The sequence below is a fragment of the Corvus kubaryi genome, unplaced genomic scaffold (genome assembly GCF_017639235.1).
Source record: "Corvus kubaryi isolate FWS band 111438036 unplaced genomic scaffold, C.kubaryi_AGA036_p1.0 78, whole genome shotgun sequence".
NCBI lineage: Eukaryota > Metazoa > Chordata > Aves > Passeriformes > Corvidae > Corvus > Corvus kubaryi.
In genome coordinates this window covers 9,039,061-9,058,601 of record NW_024582065.1, presented here as the reverse complement: position 1 = coordinate 9,058,601, position 19,541 = coordinate 9,039,061, and the positions used below count along the sequence as shown (strand labels likewise).

At 43.2% G+C, this 19,541-nt stretch overlaps 2 protein-coding genes across 4 annotated transcripts in view; both read right to left on the bottom strand.

Moving 5' to 3' along the window:
- Positions 1-19,541, bottom strand: part of RABGAP1 (RAB GTPase activating protein 1) — a 63,360-nt gene that overhangs the window by 12,731 nt on the left and 31,088 nt on the right. For both annotated transcript variants that reach the window (XM_042052488.1, XM_042052489.1), the window contains 4 exons: positions 4,424-4,537; positions 3,617-3,691; positions 1,305-1,430; positions 701-844 (listed from right to left, as the gene is read on the bottom strand). In XM_042052488.1, coding sequence (XP_041908422.1) covers positions 701-844; positions 1,305-1,430; positions 3,617-3,691; positions 4,424-4,537 — 459 coding nt within the window. The remainder of the gene's footprint in view (positions 1-700; positions 845-1,304; positions 1,431-3,616; positions 3,692-4,423; positions 4,538-19,541) is intronic.
- Positions 10,318-19,541, bottom strand: part of GPR21 (G protein-coupled receptor 21) — a 9,715-nt gene continuing 491 nt past the window's right edge. Inside the window, exons 1-2 of one of the 2 annotated variants that reach the window (XM_042052501.1) lie at positions 19,525-19,541; positions 10,318-19,167 (exon numbers count right to left, since the gene is read on the bottom strand). In XM_042052501.1, the coding sequence (XP_041908435.1) occupies positions 17,753-18,799 (1,047 nt within the window). In that variant the 5' untranslated portion in view covers positions 18,800-19,167; positions 19,525-19,541 and the 3' untranslated portion in view covers positions 10,318-17,752. Of the gene's footprint in view, positions 19,173-19,524 lie in introns of both variants that reach the window. The other variant, XM_042052500.1, reaches the window with a different exon arrangement.

Sequence of the window (19,541 nt, the reverse complement as noted above, 5' to 3'; positions counted from 1 at the left end):
GAAAGGCAGGAAATTGGCCACTTCATAGGAACAAGTGCAGATCCAAGAAGAATGGATGCATAAAGTTACCCAGCAAATCATTAAATAACTCAAGGATGCTTCAGTACAAAATGGGATTTGTTCACTGATGGTAATAAGTGCTGACTGTAATTACACTGCTTACCCACATAGCACCACATACAGTGTTCTAAACATGATTACAGACAACGTCTCAACATAAAGAATTTTGCTCTCTAAATATAAGCTGTGAAATATAGAGAGACCTCAACTTTTCCAGGACAAAGAGCTCCAAGCTTGTTGATTACCACCATGAGAGTTATCTGGGCCATTTTATACACCATGGCCTCCATGCAATAATATTATAGGGAAAAAAAAGGTTATCGTTGTGTATAATGTGACTTAAGAACAGAGGAACCCACATATTTGTCAATCAGCTCTCATCCCACTTTATGGAGTCTTCTCACATAGATTCACCAGTGCCATAGGAAATAGGAGATTATAATCTTTTCTATAGCTATTGATTCCTAATTTGTTTCTTTAAAATGCTGAGAATCTTTGTCATTGCAGAAATGTAACACTTCTACATAAAAATATCACACGCCTTGCTCTGAGAGAACAGATAGTAACAAGGACATGAACCAAGATAGTGACAAACTGTCAAAAGCTGGAAGCTGTGTGAGTCTCCAGTTAGAACACATACCTCACATAGGAGTAAGTCAATAATATGGAAGACCATGTAGAGAGGGAATTTTGCAGTGAACAGGGTCAGGAACCACTGGGAAGCATACATGTGTGCTTCAAGGCTGATGTCCAGAAAGTGGTTATACAGATCAGGAATGTATTCCTAAGAGTAAAACACACAGAAGCACTGAGAGTCAATTTGGGCTATTTTGGAACTGTAGCTGAACCCCCAAATTACAGAAGGAAGTTGGGTAGAGTGACCATCGGTGCACGTCCTGCATCCACCAGGCCTGACAGGAACGGGCCTGGGGGCCTCCCAAGGATGCCAAAGGCTTGTCCCGGGGTGGATGCCCAGCAGGACCTGGAGTTTGCCTCAGTAGGACCTGGCAGTGGCTGTGCTGACACCAGAGCCACAGCAGAGCCACTGCAGCTGTCAGGCACATCTGCCTTCCCAGGCCCTGCCAGCAGCACCACACTGCTCCCGAGACCTCTGCTAGAACCCCTGGGATGGTGCTCGCTCTCCACCCTTACTCACAGGTTACAAACACCATTCCCCCACGAGAAACAGCCAGAGCTGAACTGCAGGCTCGGGTCCGTTCACCCTCCTCGTGTGAGCCCCCCACCTGCATGAGGCGCTCCAGCTGATAGAACTTGCAGTGCAAATCTTCAAAGTTTTGTTTGAAAAGTTCCCTGAGTCCATAATCAAACATGATTTTGACCAGAACACTGAAAGCTTGCTCCTCAGGCATCTGTGAGACAGGAAAGTGGATTCAGCACCGAGCATTAAAACCTTTCACATCAGCTCAATCTGCCTGTACCTCCCTTCTCCCTCTGACTGAAAGGCTGAATTGCCACTACTTTTTAACCCAGTTTATATGTAAACAAGAGTACTAACACACAAAATGAGGCTTAGTGTTGCAAATGGCATTTCAGTGGAATAAGCCACCTCTCAATCATTCAACTAAAAATACATCTTCCAGACATCAAGACCAAAGCAGTTTCTCCAATGTCTTTATTCCAAAACTCATCAGAATCTCAATCTTACAGATTTTGGCCAGCCTAACCCTTTGTCATCTATGTAAATAAGGCAGAAGAAGCATTACTAGAGGATGTTAAACAGGATCTTTCCCTTATTCTTAACAACCTATTTACCTTTTTCAATGACATTATTACATTTGATGTTTATTTATTAGATTACACGAGTAAGAGAAACCAGTAACTGCTAACAGAAGTTCCACATCTCACAACTCAGCACTGGTTTGGGAAATTTCAGTATCCCTTTCCTGCCAAAAACTGAAGAAACACTCAAAGCTCATCAGTGTTTTGACATTTTTCCCTGCCCTTAAAATTCAGTTTTTATATTTCTGTTGAGAAGTCTGACTTTAGGTCAATTGCTGGTTCCTATAAAGGACAAAACATCCATCTCAAGTATTCTATTATTAATCTGCAGATGGAGTTTATTAAAACAGAAAACTTTGCTGAAACATTCCAAACTAGTAGTGAAGGACTTGCAGAAACTTAATTTCCTTTTCTGCAAGATTTGTTTTTATTATTTATTTTCCCTAGCAGCCACACTCCAAAGGCTGACTTCAAAGAGAATCAAATAAAAAGAAACTTATTTGAAATTTAGTTTTTTTAAAATGCATACATTATTCCCAGAAGCCACAAGTATTGTTAAAGAGAGAACTCTGGAATAACACATGGCTCAGTCTTGAGAGTGAATCTCTCTAAGGCAAGGGACACATGACAATGAAAAGCTAAAAGAAAGCACATCTGTTTCAGTAAAAGCATTTGGTTTTGTAGCAGGAAGTGTTGCCCTTCTCCATCTGATTCAGTGAGGAAATAAAGAATTAATTGCTCATCTAGGAAATACTTCAGATTACAGTTACAAAGAACTAAAAAGTTGTTATCATTAATCACTTGGCTTTTGTTTCACAAGAATGGAGTTTACAATCTCTTCTGTATACTCCCCTGACTTTACAACAGTATGGAAAATCCTCCCCTGAAGGCCAGACTTCCTTTTCCACCAAAGACTGCAGAGAACTCTTCATGCTCAGCCCTCTGTGGCAGCAACATCGCTGAAAGCAGCTGGGGAAAAGAAACCTCAAAGAACTACTGGGTTCACGTACTCTGCAGTTCCAACTACCCTTGCAACAGAAACACTGACAAAAAGCAGACGTTACTTTAAAATGGAACAGTCTATAAATACATAAATACAGATTTCTAATGCTCTTGTATTTCCCAAGCATCAGTGAATCTAAGACTTTTGCTCCTGACAACCATAAATCTCTCTCTAGCTTCTGAACACACCAGCAATTAAAGGATATTACACCGATGAGATCACTTATATCAACAGCAATTAAGTTTAAAAAAGCATAATACAGTTTCTTTTAAAAATATGAAGGTATTATTGTATCCTTCCCTAACCTCTCAAACCAAGAAGCACAAGGACCTACAAGACAACAGCCCACAGGCAGCACAGTCTGCACTGAGACCTAATGAACTGACATCCCTTCAATGTCCTAAATACTCTTCTGTGTACACAGGACATGGCAAACACCATCTGTATTCCTGACTGATTCCAATAGAAACATCTTTAAAAAAGCTTAAATCTGACCTTGAAACCCTGTAACAAAAACATTTACAGTGTTGTCTTATACACAAATTCCATGCCTACTACTGCTCGTGAGTACAAGCCTGAATGGAAGGGGTCCTAGAACAGGAACACAGGGGCATGAACACTGAGTCCTTATAAACACCACAGTAAGTTTTAAACAGTGTACTCTTCCCTGTCTAAAATCACTTTATTACTGACCAACATATAAGTGGATGTGTGCCCTGTGGCCCTATTAGCTCAGAAGACATGCTGCTCTAGACATGTGCAGCAATACTTATTCTTAAATCTAAAACAACTGAGGGTAAACCCACCACTTACATGTAACAGCAGCACAGCAGCAAGAAAGGACTGGCCTTGGCAGTAGCCAATCTCTTCATCATACACAGAGTAGGCCTAGAAGAAGAAATCAAGACTTTACTTGTACCAGTCTCCAGCTACAAACACAAATGAAACAGAACACTGCATTGAACACAGCTCCATACAACTGTCATGGATGGAGTGCAGCCACTGCCATTCAAACAAAGGGAAAACCTGTATGAGAACCAAACTGGGACATACAGAGGCATACAGTGGCTGGTTACAGTGATGCACCAAGGTTGCTGCAGCCTATTAAACCACTTATCTGAGTGCTTTTATCTCTAAACAGGTGCCACAGGGACATTAGGAAGAGGAAGAAATACTAGGAGTTCAAAAGAAAGTGCTGGAAGCTTAAACCATTCCAGCTGAGACACCTGAATACACGGAGCTGCCCGTTTTTGCTGATTTCTTCCTTTTAATAATCAGCTTCAGTGCATGCCTATGGCTTTATAACCTTGATGGAGGTACACAGTCATCTCCAGTTACATAATCTGTCCTGCTTCATCCGGGCTGACAGGTCAGGAATGATGTGAAGTCTTTGCACCAAACACTTCAGTGCAGAGGAATCCAGAAAGGCTTTAGGTCTCCTGTGTGAATAACCAGAACCAGCCCAACAGCTACAATGGAGACCAGCCTGAGCCTGGTGCCAGTGGCTGTCTCTGTGACAGATAATGGTAACACATCCCCCTTCTTCTCAGCCAACAGTCACACTGCTGCTGATGTTGAATACAAGTTACCAAAACCAGCCTAGAAGAATTTAAAGAATACCTTGCATATTTTGTACAGGGAGTCCTGGCCATCTCCCCCAGTATCTTTGAAATAATCATGAGCAGGGAACGTTCGATTGATGTCTCGGGTGATGGCACTGTCTTGTGGAGACTCCTAATAGAAAAAGAAAATAATATGCAAATTAAAACACATCAAAAGAATATAAACTACAACATGCTAGGACTGAGACTTGGGAGATTAGCACTGGGTTCTCTGCACTGTTCTAAATTTAACAAAACCCAGTGTACCCCAGCAGAGCTGGCAGCTGCAGACCACAGCTGGGATAGTTTCGGGTACCTCAGCACATCTGGGGAGCTCACAGAGTGGCAGAAGGAGTACACACAAGCACACACGTTCCAGGCCAGGGCAGGGCAGATGCAGCCATCCCCCAGAGACTCCTGAATGCCAGCACTGCCCAGGCACATTCCTGTTATCCCACAACTGCAGCAGTCACAGTCAGCCGTAAGCAGCAGCTGTCCAAAATGCTGTCCCTGAGGTTCAGCTTGAGGAACCACTCGTCATCCCCTCCTCAGAACTGAACTAGAGAAAGTAGATGAGTGTGAGCCCTAGAGAGTGTCATACAGGAAAACATGAGGGAATGCAAGGACTGGTCCTGTATGAGCTGGGATTTCAGCATGAGGAAGATGCAACTTTGTTCTCTACATCACTCTGACGCCATCAGTTTCAGATGCCTTGGACATTTGGAAAGCTGAACAGTAAGAAAAAGGGGTTTAATCTATCCAAATAATCCATGTTTCTGTTAGGCAAATGGAAAAAAGGTTAGAAGTAAAAGATAATAAAAAAAGTTCATGATGTAATCAGTGTAAAGAACATTCAATACAGCTTGTAGCTCTTTTTCTTCACAAAATGATTTTGCAAACAACAACAAAATGACCACAGCATGCTTCATTTTCTCTTCTGATTTTAATCCAAGGTTAATGCTCCTCTCTGGGGCTTAACACAGACATTTCATTAGGAAAGCATTATGCTGCTATTAGAATCAAGACCAGATTGTTTTGGAAATTATAACAAAAGTACTGTTCAGCACTCCAAATGATAATAATTAACATGCTAAAGAGGTCTGTCTCATTATAAGGAAATAAGAAACAAACAAAATCCAATGCTCAGTAAATTTCATATAAATATGCACCTTTTAAGTCAATTATGTGAATGGCTGGCTGTCAACTTCGGCTGGTTTAGCAAGCAGGGAAAGACAAAGCTCAGAAACAATTCTGAGAACTTTAAACATGTGAATACAAACTTAATGATAACTTTTAGTTTCTTTCAAGTTTGCAAGACTGAATTCCAGTGAAGTACCCCCAAGAGCACAGGTCCTGGCCACTGCCAGCAGCATCTGTGGTACCACACAAGTGGGTTTCCTGAGAGTCACCTGTGTTCTGCTGCAATGGCAAAATAATCTCAAATCCACTTGCCTTTTAAGCCACTTATTTAACAGCAGAGACCAAAGCATCTGCTTGGAAACTCTTAAGAGAGGATTCTCAAACAAATCACTCATTATGGCTAAAAAGAACTAATTAGTGGCCTCCCTGGCTTTGCGTGACTTGGTCAGCACTTGACTTCAGTGTCTCAGTACAATTCCTCAAGCAATCTAATGTGAGTTCCTGCAGCTGAAACACAGCTTGGGGAGAGAAAAATCAACGGAAATGATAAGGTTTAAAAAATGTTTTTCAAACCATGGCTTTGAAATCTCCCCATTAGTACAAACTGCTGCAATCCAAGCATTGTGTAACCTTTTCTTTACTCCTATTTTTATACCTTGCTGTGAGAATTGGCTCAATGGGCAATTTCTCATGCTTTCAGGGGACTGGAAACTGAAGGAAACCCTTCTGAACCCACACCCTTCACAAACTGGGATTGAAAAATAGAAAGCTAAGAATGACAGGAAGAAAAAGAAAGTAATAAAGAAAACAGAGTGGAAACCAGCCATGAGAACTGAGGCAAGTGTAGTGAAGATTAAAATTCTCATAACAGTTTACTGCTCTGAAGGAAAGCAGGAAAATGTAGATGCTCAGGCTCACAATATGCCCTTCCTCCCCCTCTTTCATGCACTTTAAAATATTAGGCAAGTTATATTGAAGCCTTCCTCTCCAGTTGATTTAAACAGAAACTACGTGAGTAATTATGGAAACCAGGAGGCAGTCCAGCTGGGAAAAGCCCATTTATTCTGTCAGGCTGCATATAAAAGCATATTGGCTCCCACCTCCTAAACCTGACACATTTAAAAGACATTTTCCATGTATTTTCATGATCTTCCAGGGAGCATCCTGGGATCTGCAAACCATGTCATGCAGTTACAGCCTTGATCAACATATTCAGACTGAGACTGTGTTACTTTAGAAGCTTTTTCTGTAGCTTAAGGCACAATTAAAGGTATGGAAGAGCTGGAGTTCCCTCCTGCTGGGGCTGATCTACTTGCAGTTTTCAGCAGCTCAGGTTTATTCCTCCTAATCCCCTACATAAACCCAAAAGGATGAAGAAGAAGCAGCAGCAAAGAATTGCTAAAGGACAAGATCTGTGACAAAAAAAATTGAAATAAGAAACCTCCAGAAAAGAGAGGAAGCTGCCTGCTGGAAACGGCTCATCACCCAAAGATCAGCTTCTGTCGAACCAGGCTCCTGGAGAAAATCCCCTGGGGGTATAACACAAACCCTGACCTGGACACAGGCTGGCTTCAGAACCACCACAAAAATGGAGAAATGGTGAGGGGACCAAACTTTGGGTTCCTCCTGCCCCAACCTGCAGAATGATTCCAAACTGGAATTTTCCTCACTGGGTGAGTTATCTGACACACCCACCACCAACCCAAACTGTGCCTGACTCTCACTCTTGCCACAATGGATCCATTTCCACATTCCAATTATTCCTTAGGAAGGTCCCACTGACTGCAAGAATTCTGCCACACGGTCAGAGATTACTGTGGGAAGGGTCTGGAGTCTCAATCCGTCAGTGGAATTTTCCTTGCTTTGCCCAGGGTGGGATCAGCACGTGGTGTGTTGCTGCAAGGCATGGACAAGCCACCCTGGAGTGCACCAGGGACAGATTCCAGCAGATCCAACAAGCAGAGAGAGCCAAAATTCTCTGCAGCTTTCATGGCAGCAGCAAGGGTAATATTACACGATGGGGATAAGTTATTTTGAGCAGATCTGTACGTTTTAAGTACATTCAAAAACATTAAATGGTCTTTCAACAGCTATTTTGAGTGTTAGCAGGATCCTGTGCCACCAGGTCTATTTTGCAGGCTGATGGCATTCCCATAATTACTTTTATTAAGCAATATTTACATTCATTTTTACACAGAGTACACTTCCTGCATTTGTCTTTGCCCAAACCACTGGGGAAGGTTTTGGTAAGAGGAATTACACCTGTTACTGAGACCTTAAGGAAGTGACACAAAGCACGCTTTCAGAGTAATGTACTTGTTAACTTCCCACAAGGAATGCTGCCTGCAGAATGTGTTACCTGGAGTCAGCACTTACCAAGGACACTCACAGATAAAGAGTATTTGTGTAAAAAACCTGAATAATTTAGACAAATTTGGACTGGTTAGACACTGCAATTGGATACAATAGTGCATTGATACAGCATAGTTTCAGGCCAAATTTGGCAATATAGTGCAATTCTAAAAATAAAAGCGAATCCCATGTGATATCCAGCCCTTTCGTCCTGTTCGTTTCCTTTTAGGGCTCAAGTTTCCCACAGGAAAATTAAAGCGAGGAGTTTGCCTACAGTGCCCTGCAGCATGTATGGGTAAAGCATAAACACAAACCATGCTAGAAGGCTCTCCTGCTCCTGCACTTACTACAAGACTATTTAGAGCAATCAAGACAAGGGAAAAAGCCCCACCCAGTGCCAGGGAACACACCTTCAGCAGCACAGTTACATAAAAGTCATCCAAGACAAGCCGTGAAAACATGTGACGTATCATTTATTTCTTAAATGTATTTATGATCCATTCAGACCTTTCAAATAAAGTGTACAAGTGCATTTCAGAATAAAAAACTACACTCTTCACACAGCTCTGTAGAACACTACATTTCGTCAAGAAACTTGAAGCAAAAACTTCCTATTAAACCACCCATGCATCCTTTGGCTACAATAATATCACTGATCAACAAGTACTGCTAGTCAATTCCGAGTTCCCCTTGAAAGAGAAGGAGCATCCTAAAATATGCCATCCCTTCCAGAGACCTCTCTTTAAAGAGAGATTATTAAATAAATTAGCTAGGCTTTTAGGCAAAACAGTAAGGCTACTTAGTACTGTTGATGCATGATCCATATATTTGGAGAACAGGCAATCCCAGGCTATGTGAAATGCGTCAACAGCCCTTGAAATTTTAGTAGTATCAAGATTACATCAATCCAGAACAAATGGCAGACAAAAATGTAACCAGTGGAAAAATCACTGAAAAATGTGCAGTTTCTCATAGGATGGGAAGTGCTGATAACAGATTCAGAAAAGTGTTTATAAAATCCGCTAAGAACCACATTGACATTCTTAAAATTACATATTGTACAAAGCCCTAAACTCTGTGGCTGTACAACCACTGCGGTGTTAAACTGCTTGTCTGGGGATACATACACACACATACGTAAAATACACAGATATACTTATTTGAAAGCAATCAATTTAACATGGCAGTGACCGTACAGCTGCACAGCACACAAATATATATATGTATGTACATCTACAGCAAAAAGGAAACAAGCCAAGAGATGTATGACACAGCTGGGGTACACACCATCTCAAAAGTGAGTAATACATTTCTTGGAGTTTTAATAGCTCATAGCAAAATTACCTCTTGGAAATAATTATGCAAAGATTTAGAATCAGATATTTACATGCTTCCAATTTATCTAGTTCCATTTAATAATTAAAAATATGCAAGTATTATTTTAAATAAGTAACATTTGTCATTTTTGGCTCAACTGTAGTTTTTCTTATTATTAGTTGTAGTTGAAAAATCAGCTACAGAAGTGTCTATTAAAATGATGGGGTGGAAGAACCCCTCTCCCCCGTATTTTAACAACAGTTCTGAGTTGGCACAACACAGGTAATTCTGGAGATCCAACATCAACTCTTCCTCAGCTGCCTTGTGCATGAGAACACCCTTTTCTTGTTTGAGCCAGAGCAGACCCAGCAGAGCCAAGGACCATCGAGGAGCCCACCCTGACAGTCCCCACTGTGTCAGAACTAAACCAGAATTAGGGAGTCTCGAGGGTCAGACTGCCTCTAATTCACCTGTTTGCTTTTCTAATCTGCTTTGGTGGAGGTTTCTTTGCAGTTCTTCCTAGCAGGGGGTCGACACTCACAGCTCTTTCTCATCTTTCAATACAAAACAATTTCCAGCGTTAAAAGGTGCACGAAGTTCTTACAGACACACACATACACATTCTCACCTGTGATTTTATCTACTCTTGGCCTTTTCACTGACATTCAGGAAAAAACTACCAGTTGGAACACTACTTGTGTAAGGAGCTGGATTGTCTCCCAAACAAAACTCCTTATAATGACCTCTGACAATGTCAGATCTCCACAGAACACACCAGAATAACCCCACTGGTGGCTTCTGCCATATCAGGTACTGTGAAAGGTGTAAGGAGACAGGTGGGACACAAGAAAAAATGAGCATCACAGAGCCATGGAGTGGTTTGGGTTGGAATGGACCTTAAAGATCATCCAGTTCCAACCCCTGCCATGGGCAGGGACACCTTCCACTATCCCAAGTTGCTCCAAGCCCCGTCCAACCCGGCCTTGGACACTTCCAGGGACGGGGCAGCCACAGCTGCTCTGGGCAACAGAGAGGTTTTAAAGTAAGATCACTCCACTGTATTTCGTTCAGCAAAGCAACCTAAAAGCACATGCACGCACAGCCTCCCATGCTCGTGGTTTAATTGTAAACAGCATGTGAAAAAAACAATTTAAAAAGGTACGAATACAGTTTTGAAATCCCTGAAGAAAAGACATACCCACGAGTATTAAGAACAGTAAAAAAGCTCATCATTAGCAATTGCAAACGTGTTTCCATCCTGTTGCATTCATTAGAGGAATACAAAATTGAATCTAGTGTTTACATGCTAGAATAACAATAGAAACTAGATTTCAAAGGTTACATATGGAGAGAAATGTATCAGCATAGGAACTTGCAAAAGACTGTGCTGTACAGCATTTCTAAAGACATGAGTCTGTCAAGACAATACAATGACTGTAAATCCTTTCAGACAGTTCAAAAGCATGACTGGAGGTAATGCTGCTTTCTGTTCTCTGAGAGGATTAACTGCATCAGTATTTTTAGCAGATTTTAATGACAATTTAACCTCAAGAAACACCTAACCCCTCAAAAACCGAGGTGATCAGAAACATACAGGTACCTTACAGCCCTCAGGTTTTGTTTCTTTGTACACTAAACATCAATTCATTCGACAGCATCTACAGAAAACGTTTTAAAAAATGTTTTATGAAATACTTTTAATACTCAGTAATGCTAATATTTAAAAATACTTCACAGTGTGGTACTAATGTAACTCCATAAAACGAGCAACTTGAGTTTGCTAAAGCTCAAAGCCTTACGTTATATTAAAATAGTCCGAAGATTCCACACACACACACAGAATCACTAGCACGATAAATATACCTAAGCCACTTTAGTGCAAAGTCTAGTTTTGCTTCCCCTGACAAATCCCTCTATATTCCTGCCAGCATATTAAAATGTCATCCTTTACTAATCTAATTATTGATTTTCAAGGATTCACTTACAGATGAAATCCCAGAAGAACTTTTTTCAATTTACCATAAAAGTAATGACTTGGTTTATTAAGCATTTGATTGCTTGATTCACGTGGTCTCTGTCACACTGAGAATGACTCGCATATGCACAGCAAGATCTGAGTTCATCTTCATGAGGAGCCACTCAAATTTATTTCACCTTTTAATGAAAGGATCTCCAGTAATGACCATCAGAAAGAAGCCAAAGCTTTGAATTACAAAATTACTATCCTCATCTTACAAATTCATAAACAGAAGTCAGAACAGAAAGTTTGGACTCCCTGCTCTGTTCCGACCCCCCGTGCTGCACCTCAGGCCCCATGCACAGGCAGGTGGAGCATTCCCCGATCGCTCCCTTCCGAACATGGGTGTCTCTCTAAACCCCTACGCTAATCATTATCTAATGCAATGTGCATCCATTCAGCATTTCTAAAAACTTCTCAGCAAATAAAGCTACTGGTTACCAACCCACAAACAGGTCTGTCCCACAGGGACCTGGTGCCTCCTGGGCTCTCCTGGAGCAGAGCCTGCACATCCTGTGATCAGCTCAGGGATTGCAACATTCCCCCAAAACAGCTTCAGGACAAAACAAAGATGACTTTAACAAGTTCTGTTTCTCAGCTGAAACAACCACGAAATCACCAGCCTGAGGATCAGTTCTGACTGCACAGATTGCTGAAGGACATCTGAGGCTGTAAAGAAACAACCTGGACCAGGACACAGGAACATCACTTCTGCTAACATTTTCATTAACTGCTAAAGCTCAAGAGATGCAAATGGGATATGGGTGAGACCCACAAACACCTCCATTTGCAGCCACACTGAATTCCTGCAGAGCAGACAAGGACTGTGGCTTGTTTCCCACTCTGCAATAGGAGTAAGAACTGACAGATAACAGAACTCAATATTGCGTGGAGAACCACCAGCAAAGCTGCCTATATAAACAAACATTTCACCTGTCTAGAAAACAATGTCACAGGAAAAAAACTTGAAAAGCTGACCAAACAAAGTATATCCCATCAGATTACCACCCTGTGGCTGGAACACCTAAGACAGATAACCATGACACGGACTGACATTACCTGAACTCAAATGAGGGGCTGATCATCACCCCAGGTCCGCAGGGAATCCCTTTGGGCTGGGTGTGGGAGACCCCAGGCTCAGAGGAGCTGCCTCCAGGGAGCAGCAAAGCAAAAGCAAGAAGGGTAAACTCCACTTTTTAAAAAAAGTGTGTATTGTAAAGAAAATGACCCCCATTAAATACTCCATTGTTTTGACCGACCTCCAGTGGGTTTCCTCTCTTTGTTTCCATTGGCCACAACTTTCAGTTTCTTTCTCTAAATACAACTGCACCTGGTACTATGCTTACTAAATTTTAATTATGGAGACCTATCCCCTTCCAAAAATGTAACTTTAGTATTAAATGCCTTTGCTTATGTGCAGAAACATCTTTCAAAGCACTACCTCTGCAATGCACACGCAATAATGGAAATAACAACTGGAAATGAGACATCACCCTAGAAGCCAGGAGAACACACTTCTTTGTAGTGAAAATAGGACATTCTCCCATCATCCCAGAAGAAGGGCTGTTTGCTTTGATGGTCTGTAAAACCTGACCAGCTGCAGCCTCCCAAGGTCTGGCCTGACCACAGCCCCATACACACAACAGCATTCTCTGTATAAGGAATATTAAAGATAACATTTAGATAAACTTGGATTAAAATCCGAGTTCATCTTGAAAGACACCATGGGAAGGATGGGTCGTATTCTGCAAAGTCATGGAAGGGAAGAAGAAACATTTCTAAACCAAACAATAAAATAAGGGTCAAGTCAGGCAAATGTTTCAGCAGGTGCTTCAAGAACTCAAAACCAAACACGTGCTAAAACAACAAAAAAAAGCCCTCCAAAACCTCCACTTCCTCTTACTAAATTAAAATTATCTAAAACAGATGAATCAGAAAAATTTTAGAAGGGTCTTTTGTTTGTATAGTCTGAAGGCAGATTCCTATGCTGACATTCTGGTTCCTAAGAAATACTTTTTGAAGCACCAATCTGAATTAGAAGTTCTGTCAACTTCAAACCCTGATGTGAAGTAAGATCAGACTGAAATGTTTCAGACTTCCTGACTCATGGAGTTACTGCCTTGATCATCACAGCACTTGGGAACACCACAATAAATAACAAAAATTCTGCACACTGAATTTGCACACTGAGTGTTTCCATCTCGTATCACATCTGGGCCTTGGAAATCTTTTGTTTCAGAACAGACAAACTGAAATTTAGGATTCTCACACATAAAGCCTTTATATGAGCGGGAGGGAACAATGCCCTTGGGAATTCTGTGTCTCTTGCAATTCTCTGTGCCTCAGTACTTTGTACCCCTTTCTTCCTGTCAAAGATTTGTGACAAATATCCAAAACTGCCCCTTGGCACTCTGACACTGAGCCACGTCAGAATTCCAAGTAGTAGAAACATTTCTGAGCGATAAGAAACTTAAAAACAAGTACAAACTCCCCAACAACAAATAAAGACTGTAGAAACTGGTAACATTTAATTAAAAAAAATTTGACAGTAGATAATAGCAAAACTTTTGTTTCACACAGAAGATTTCTGTTGAGTTTAAAAATACTGTTCCTTGATTGAGATCACAAAAAAAATATTTCACAGATATTTCCCCAGTCTATTTGGAAAATGACGACATAATCGCAACCTAAACTTCCAGTAATCTTAAAAAAAAAAAAAAAACAACAACAAACACTTCTACATGAAGCAAATTACCACCTTCCGAGAGGTTTTGAGTACAGAAATCCTTCCCATGGCACTAAAAAAAGCTTCCGAATTGCATCCTGCAAATTGAACCTTCCAGCAGCTTAATTTGAAAGTGAGGCAGATAATTCTAATAAAAAAATAAATTTATAGTCTGAGATGAAACGCCAAAATTAGTTCATTTAATCATATCACAACCCCATTTTTATGAAGATGCAATTTGATTTCTGTCCTCTCCTCAGCGTGGCATTTATCTGTGCAATGCTCTCACCACTGATTTCCAAAGCACCCAGACACAGACAGCACCAGGAGAGGATTCATTTCATATGTGCAAGGATGAAAATGATCCAACTGGAAAGTTTGCTGCCTGACCATTCCTAGCAGGGACTGTGATGGGAAGGACTCCTATGCCTGTGCTGGTTGCATGACAAAAGATGATCAATGCACTGCTGAGAAACAAAGTAATGTTTGTCAAAATTATTTCTCACTGTTGGCACAGTGAACAGAATTCGCTCCCTGCAATTTCACTGAAGACAACAGACTGAAATGTTATAAATATTTAAAACAGCTAAACACATACTACACATACTACGTCAACATTAAATTAACTTAGAGGGAAAAAACACAATTTAAAATTTTTAAATGTCAATAAATTAACACAGACAAAAAGAGAAATATTTGGCACTAAAACTAAGCTACTGAGGCAACACTAAAAGTGTCTGTACAGTGGATGAAACTTGAACGCATCATTTGGCTGCAAATCCTCTCCATCCTCATCTCTTGGAGACTTCCAGATTCTGATTTTCACCTCTTACAGAACATGTCTGAACTGAGGAAGACTTGGAGATGAGTAAGGCAACTGAAAACAGCCTGGCCACCAGGAATGTTAGAACTGAACCTTCGCTGCAAAGCAGCAACAGCTGCAAGAATGCATCTGCATCTGGATCAGCCACCACGCTCCAAGTGCAATTCCAGGCTCAGGGCTGAAGTAGCAACTGCTTCAGCTCCAGTCAAATCTCTATGCCATGATTTAGACCCCTTACCAGTTTCAAAAACTTTCCAAATTATCAAAAACTAGCACACAATGCTCCTATTTAAACTGTCTATTTAGCCATAAAAAACACCAAAAGCAACAATCTTTGCTTTCCAGCTTCCACTTAAACCTGAAACTGCCATTTCTAAGGTTTTAGGCTCCAGCAGATTCCTCTCTTCTGTTAAGTTTAATCAAATGCTATTTCAGTGATACACTGCATCATTTCAAAGACTTAGAAATGTTAGATAAGGTGAAGAGTCAGAGAAAAGCTACTGGGAGTTTACCTGAGAGGCTGTTCCAAAAATACCACACACACACACTTTGACATGAGGGACTGAAGCCCTTGAATTGTTCCCCAAAGCCCACCTTTGCCATAGTACCCACAGACTGCCTGAGAACAATCAGCCATGATGTGCTGTGAGCTTATTATCCCACTTCTTTTACACATGAGTCACTCCACCCCTGTGCTGCCCCCATGGCTGTCTGTGTCTAACCAAAATTCCGACTGCAAGGGCTCTGCCGAGCAAATCACCCCGGGCGTCTGCGAGGATCCAGCACAAGCCCCGGCTCTACGCTCTGCTCTTTGCTACAAAGAGAGCAAGAAACGGCGGCGTGAAGGCAGCAGGGTTTAGACAACCTGTGTTCTTAAAATTTCAGATGAACTGAGGAGGATGTTTATCTTGAGAGGTTTGGACTATGGATGAAATAGCTGGAAGCAGACCAAGATGCCACTTACATGCTTTGCCCCAGGGCCCTCCAAGAGAAGGAGGCAGCAGCAGCAAGAGGCTCTGCCCCATGCTCCCCAGAACAGGTACACACACATCCAGGAGAGGAACTCAAGTGTACCAGCGTGCCACGTCAGGAATGCTTCATCCTGCTGCTCTCTCTCTCCTTCCCCATTTCCTCACTGGCAGCCCCATGAGACCATACTAGAGCAAATGTGGATGGGCAGCAAGGCCAGGCTGTAGCAATCGTGGCATGTGATGGGGCAGAGACAAGCTGGTATCCTCCGGGGCAAGGCATAGAGAGGCCAGGGCTCACAGCACAGCAGAGAGGAGGGGGGATTTTGCAGGAGGGACAGGGCAGAGTATTAAAAATATGATCTTGATCTAGAAAAACATAGACTTGAAACCAATTAACAAAAACAGAGCCTTCCCTTTGGCCAAGAGAATTACCCCAATTCTAAAAATATCACATTATTTTTCCCTACCCTTTTTTCATTCCCACTGTGACTAAGAGCACACCAGCTGTACCAGAGGAGCTCAGGGAATTCCCCACTCAGCAACCCAAGGCAGTGACGGGAAGCACAAGGAGGGACATGGAAGGCAGATGGTCGGGGGCAAAACCTGCTCTCAGAACAGGAGAGACAGAGGGACAGCCCCTCACCAGGGACAGGGTGACACTGCAATCCACCACTACAGCAATACTTGGTTCACTTTCATTTCCACAATGGCATCAGTCAAAAGACAAGGATATTCTTTAGGAAAAACTCAGCAACTTGGGGGCCATTCTGCCTTCTTAACAGCATGACAGTACTCAAAACATTTAATCTAGGCTAGCTTGAACAAGCTCTGGTCAATGAGATTTGGTTTCTCAGATACTGCCTTTGCCTGACCAGTTAGATACGCTTTCACCAACAGGATTTAGCTCCTGCTATATTTGAACCATCTTTAATCCCATGAAGGCTAAAGAAAAATGTCTCTGATTTAGCTCTGTGCACTTATGAATAACTCAAATACTACAGTTAAATTTACAACATAGTTCCCTTAGCTGTTTAGAAGACAATTGTTTTCTTTCCTTTCCCCTTAAGTTCCAGTATGTAAAATATCAGAAGAATTTAGATTAAAAAAAAAGGGGGACATGTTATTTTTAAAGTTGTTCTTGAGAAAATTTCCACATAAAAAACCCGTGGCATTTCTCCACTGGTTTGAGAACAATTTTCACATGTTGGCATCATCCTTGAGTGGCTGCCACAACTCTAGTATCATAAAGCAACACGTATTTCTCTTAGCTTATCAAAACACATTTTATTTAACTGCTAAATTTGGTCTGATCCAAGTTTTTCTTCTTACTTCACAACAAACAGGAAAACGCAGATGCCGCACTCTGATCCAAACATGCATCCTACCAGGGGAATGGGGCACGGAAGCCAGATCAGCCCTAAGAGTATGACTGCCCAGATCACATCGCTGCACTCACGGCTCATTAACAGAGTTCACACTGAAATGGTCACATTGTTCACTTCTGTTCTACAAGTCCTGTCTAGGTAGCACTGAAAAACAAATTGTTTGGCCCCTTCTGTTCTGACGCTGGAACGTTGTATCAATATACTTTGGCATATATTAAAAAAATCCCTGTAATATACCATAGACTGTGACATTTCCACTTCAGATCTATCATTTACATGTGAAGCACGAATTTCCAAAGAACCCAGTAAAGCTGTAAGAAAGACTACATTTTGCCGAAGCTCTCAGACACCCACTCCATTCAGTCACACCAGCTGGAGAGGTAAGTGTCAAGATACAGCTTTATTCTTTAAAATTAATGTGGAGGTGAAACTCCACAGCCTCCTCCACAGCAATCATTTTTTAAAGAGAAACCACAACGATATGTGCTCCTGATTCTTCTGTGTCAGCAGCATTTCTCAGAAACCTTTTTGCAAATCTGGGTATCTTAAAATCATATCTAAGTTATTTTGCAATCTACGCAATTGTCCCTGCACTTTCCAGTCCAGCTGACAGGCGTCCTAGACATGACATCCATTGGAAGATCTTTTGCTCCTAGAGGTAGAGGAGTCCTTAGCTACCCTCTGTCTAGCACATGAGGCACAGATGGCCCCCGAGAGACGCTTCAGCCCCTTCTGAAAGACACTGTTGGAGAGACTGTAAATGACACAGTTGCAGAAACTGTTGCTAATGGCAAGCCAAGTGGTCAAGAAGGATGCGACGCGGTTACTATAGACATTGGAGCTCTCCAGCAGGAAATAGATGATGTAGGGCAACCACAGGATGTAGAAGACACTGGTGATGCGGAAGAGGACCATGGCATAGCGCTTGTCCGGGCAGGGCTGGGCCTCCCCAGCCTCCCCGTCCTGGGAGCTGAAGCGCACCCGCCGCTCGTTGATCTCCTTGGTGTGCTGCTGGCAGATGCGGAAGATGTTGAAGTAGGTGAAGCAGACGATGAAAGCGGCCGGGGCATAGAGCATCACCACAATGAAGAGGGTGAAATAGGGATCGGTGTTCCAGGAACTGGCGCACCACTGGAACACATCCCCGTGATATCCAGGCTTTCCCCAGTGAAAGGAGGGTAAGAAGACCAGGCAGGAGTAGACCCAAATGGTCAATATGCAGATTCGCAGCCTCCACGGGGTAACCAGCGTGTTGTAGGTCAGCGGCTTCGTGATGGCAATGTATCTGTCAATGCTGATGCAGGCCAGGGAGGCCATGGAGACGCTCTTCAGCACTGATACCACATAACCAAAGATTTGGCAAACCAAGGACTCACTTAAAACAATAGGATAGTGCAGCAGAGACAAAGAAGGCACCAGACAGCTCACGCCCACCAGGAGGTCAGCATACGCCATAGTCTGGATGAAGTAGCTGGTGGTGTGGTGGTTCAGCAGAGGTGCACAGTGAAAGACAAATATCACAATAATGTTGCCCGAAATAATCAGCACCATGAGGAACACAATAATTACCACTTCCAGGAGGCAAAAATTGATGGTCTCCAAATAGCTAATGGCCAGGAGACAGAAGGGCCGGCCACTCTGGTTGCCAACCAAAGAGGAGTTCATCTTGAGCACTGCAGTGATCTCTCTACTTCATGCTCCTGCCTGCTGCCTGCAGCCACTCCAGGCAGCTGCTGTCATTGCGGCTGGTGCTCTGTGTGCAGCAATGTCAAAACCGGAGCTCCGGTCCCCAGGGCTGCTCCAGATGCTGCTGCTGTGCATTGTCTGCAGCACAATTCCCCTTTAAATCCGGCTCCCCGCCGCTGCCGGTGCACCGGGACCCAGCGGCAGGCATGTCAGCAACTTCCCCGGCACACGGGAGAGGGCTGATACTGATGCCCTCCTGGGTGGGCTGGAGCGCCGAGGAGGAATGAGAGGCTGGGGCAAGAGGGAGAGGAACCTCCACCGAGTCAGGACGAGAATCCTCCCAAAAGCTGACAGAGAGAAGGGGAAAGTGCTTTACAGAACCGCCTCTCCCCCGCGCTGCCACCTCCGCCGCTCCCCTCCTTCCCCACGCCCTGCTCAGCGCTCCCCGCCGGCCCCGGCTGCAGCCCCGCTCCCTCCCCACGCCCCGCCGGCGGCAGCGGGAGGCGATGCCGCCTCCCCGGAGCCCCGGCAGCCGGGCGGGGGGATGCGCGGCGGGGAGGGCGGGGGTCCAGCCCTTCTCCGCTGGCTCCATTTTGCACGGCGCTTTTGTTCGCCGCCTCTCCCGGCCCCGCCGCCGCCGCCCCGGCCCCGCCGCCGCCCCCTGCCCGGCCGGGGCCAGCCCGGCCCCGCCGCCCCGGCCCTACCTGCGGCGGGGGAACAA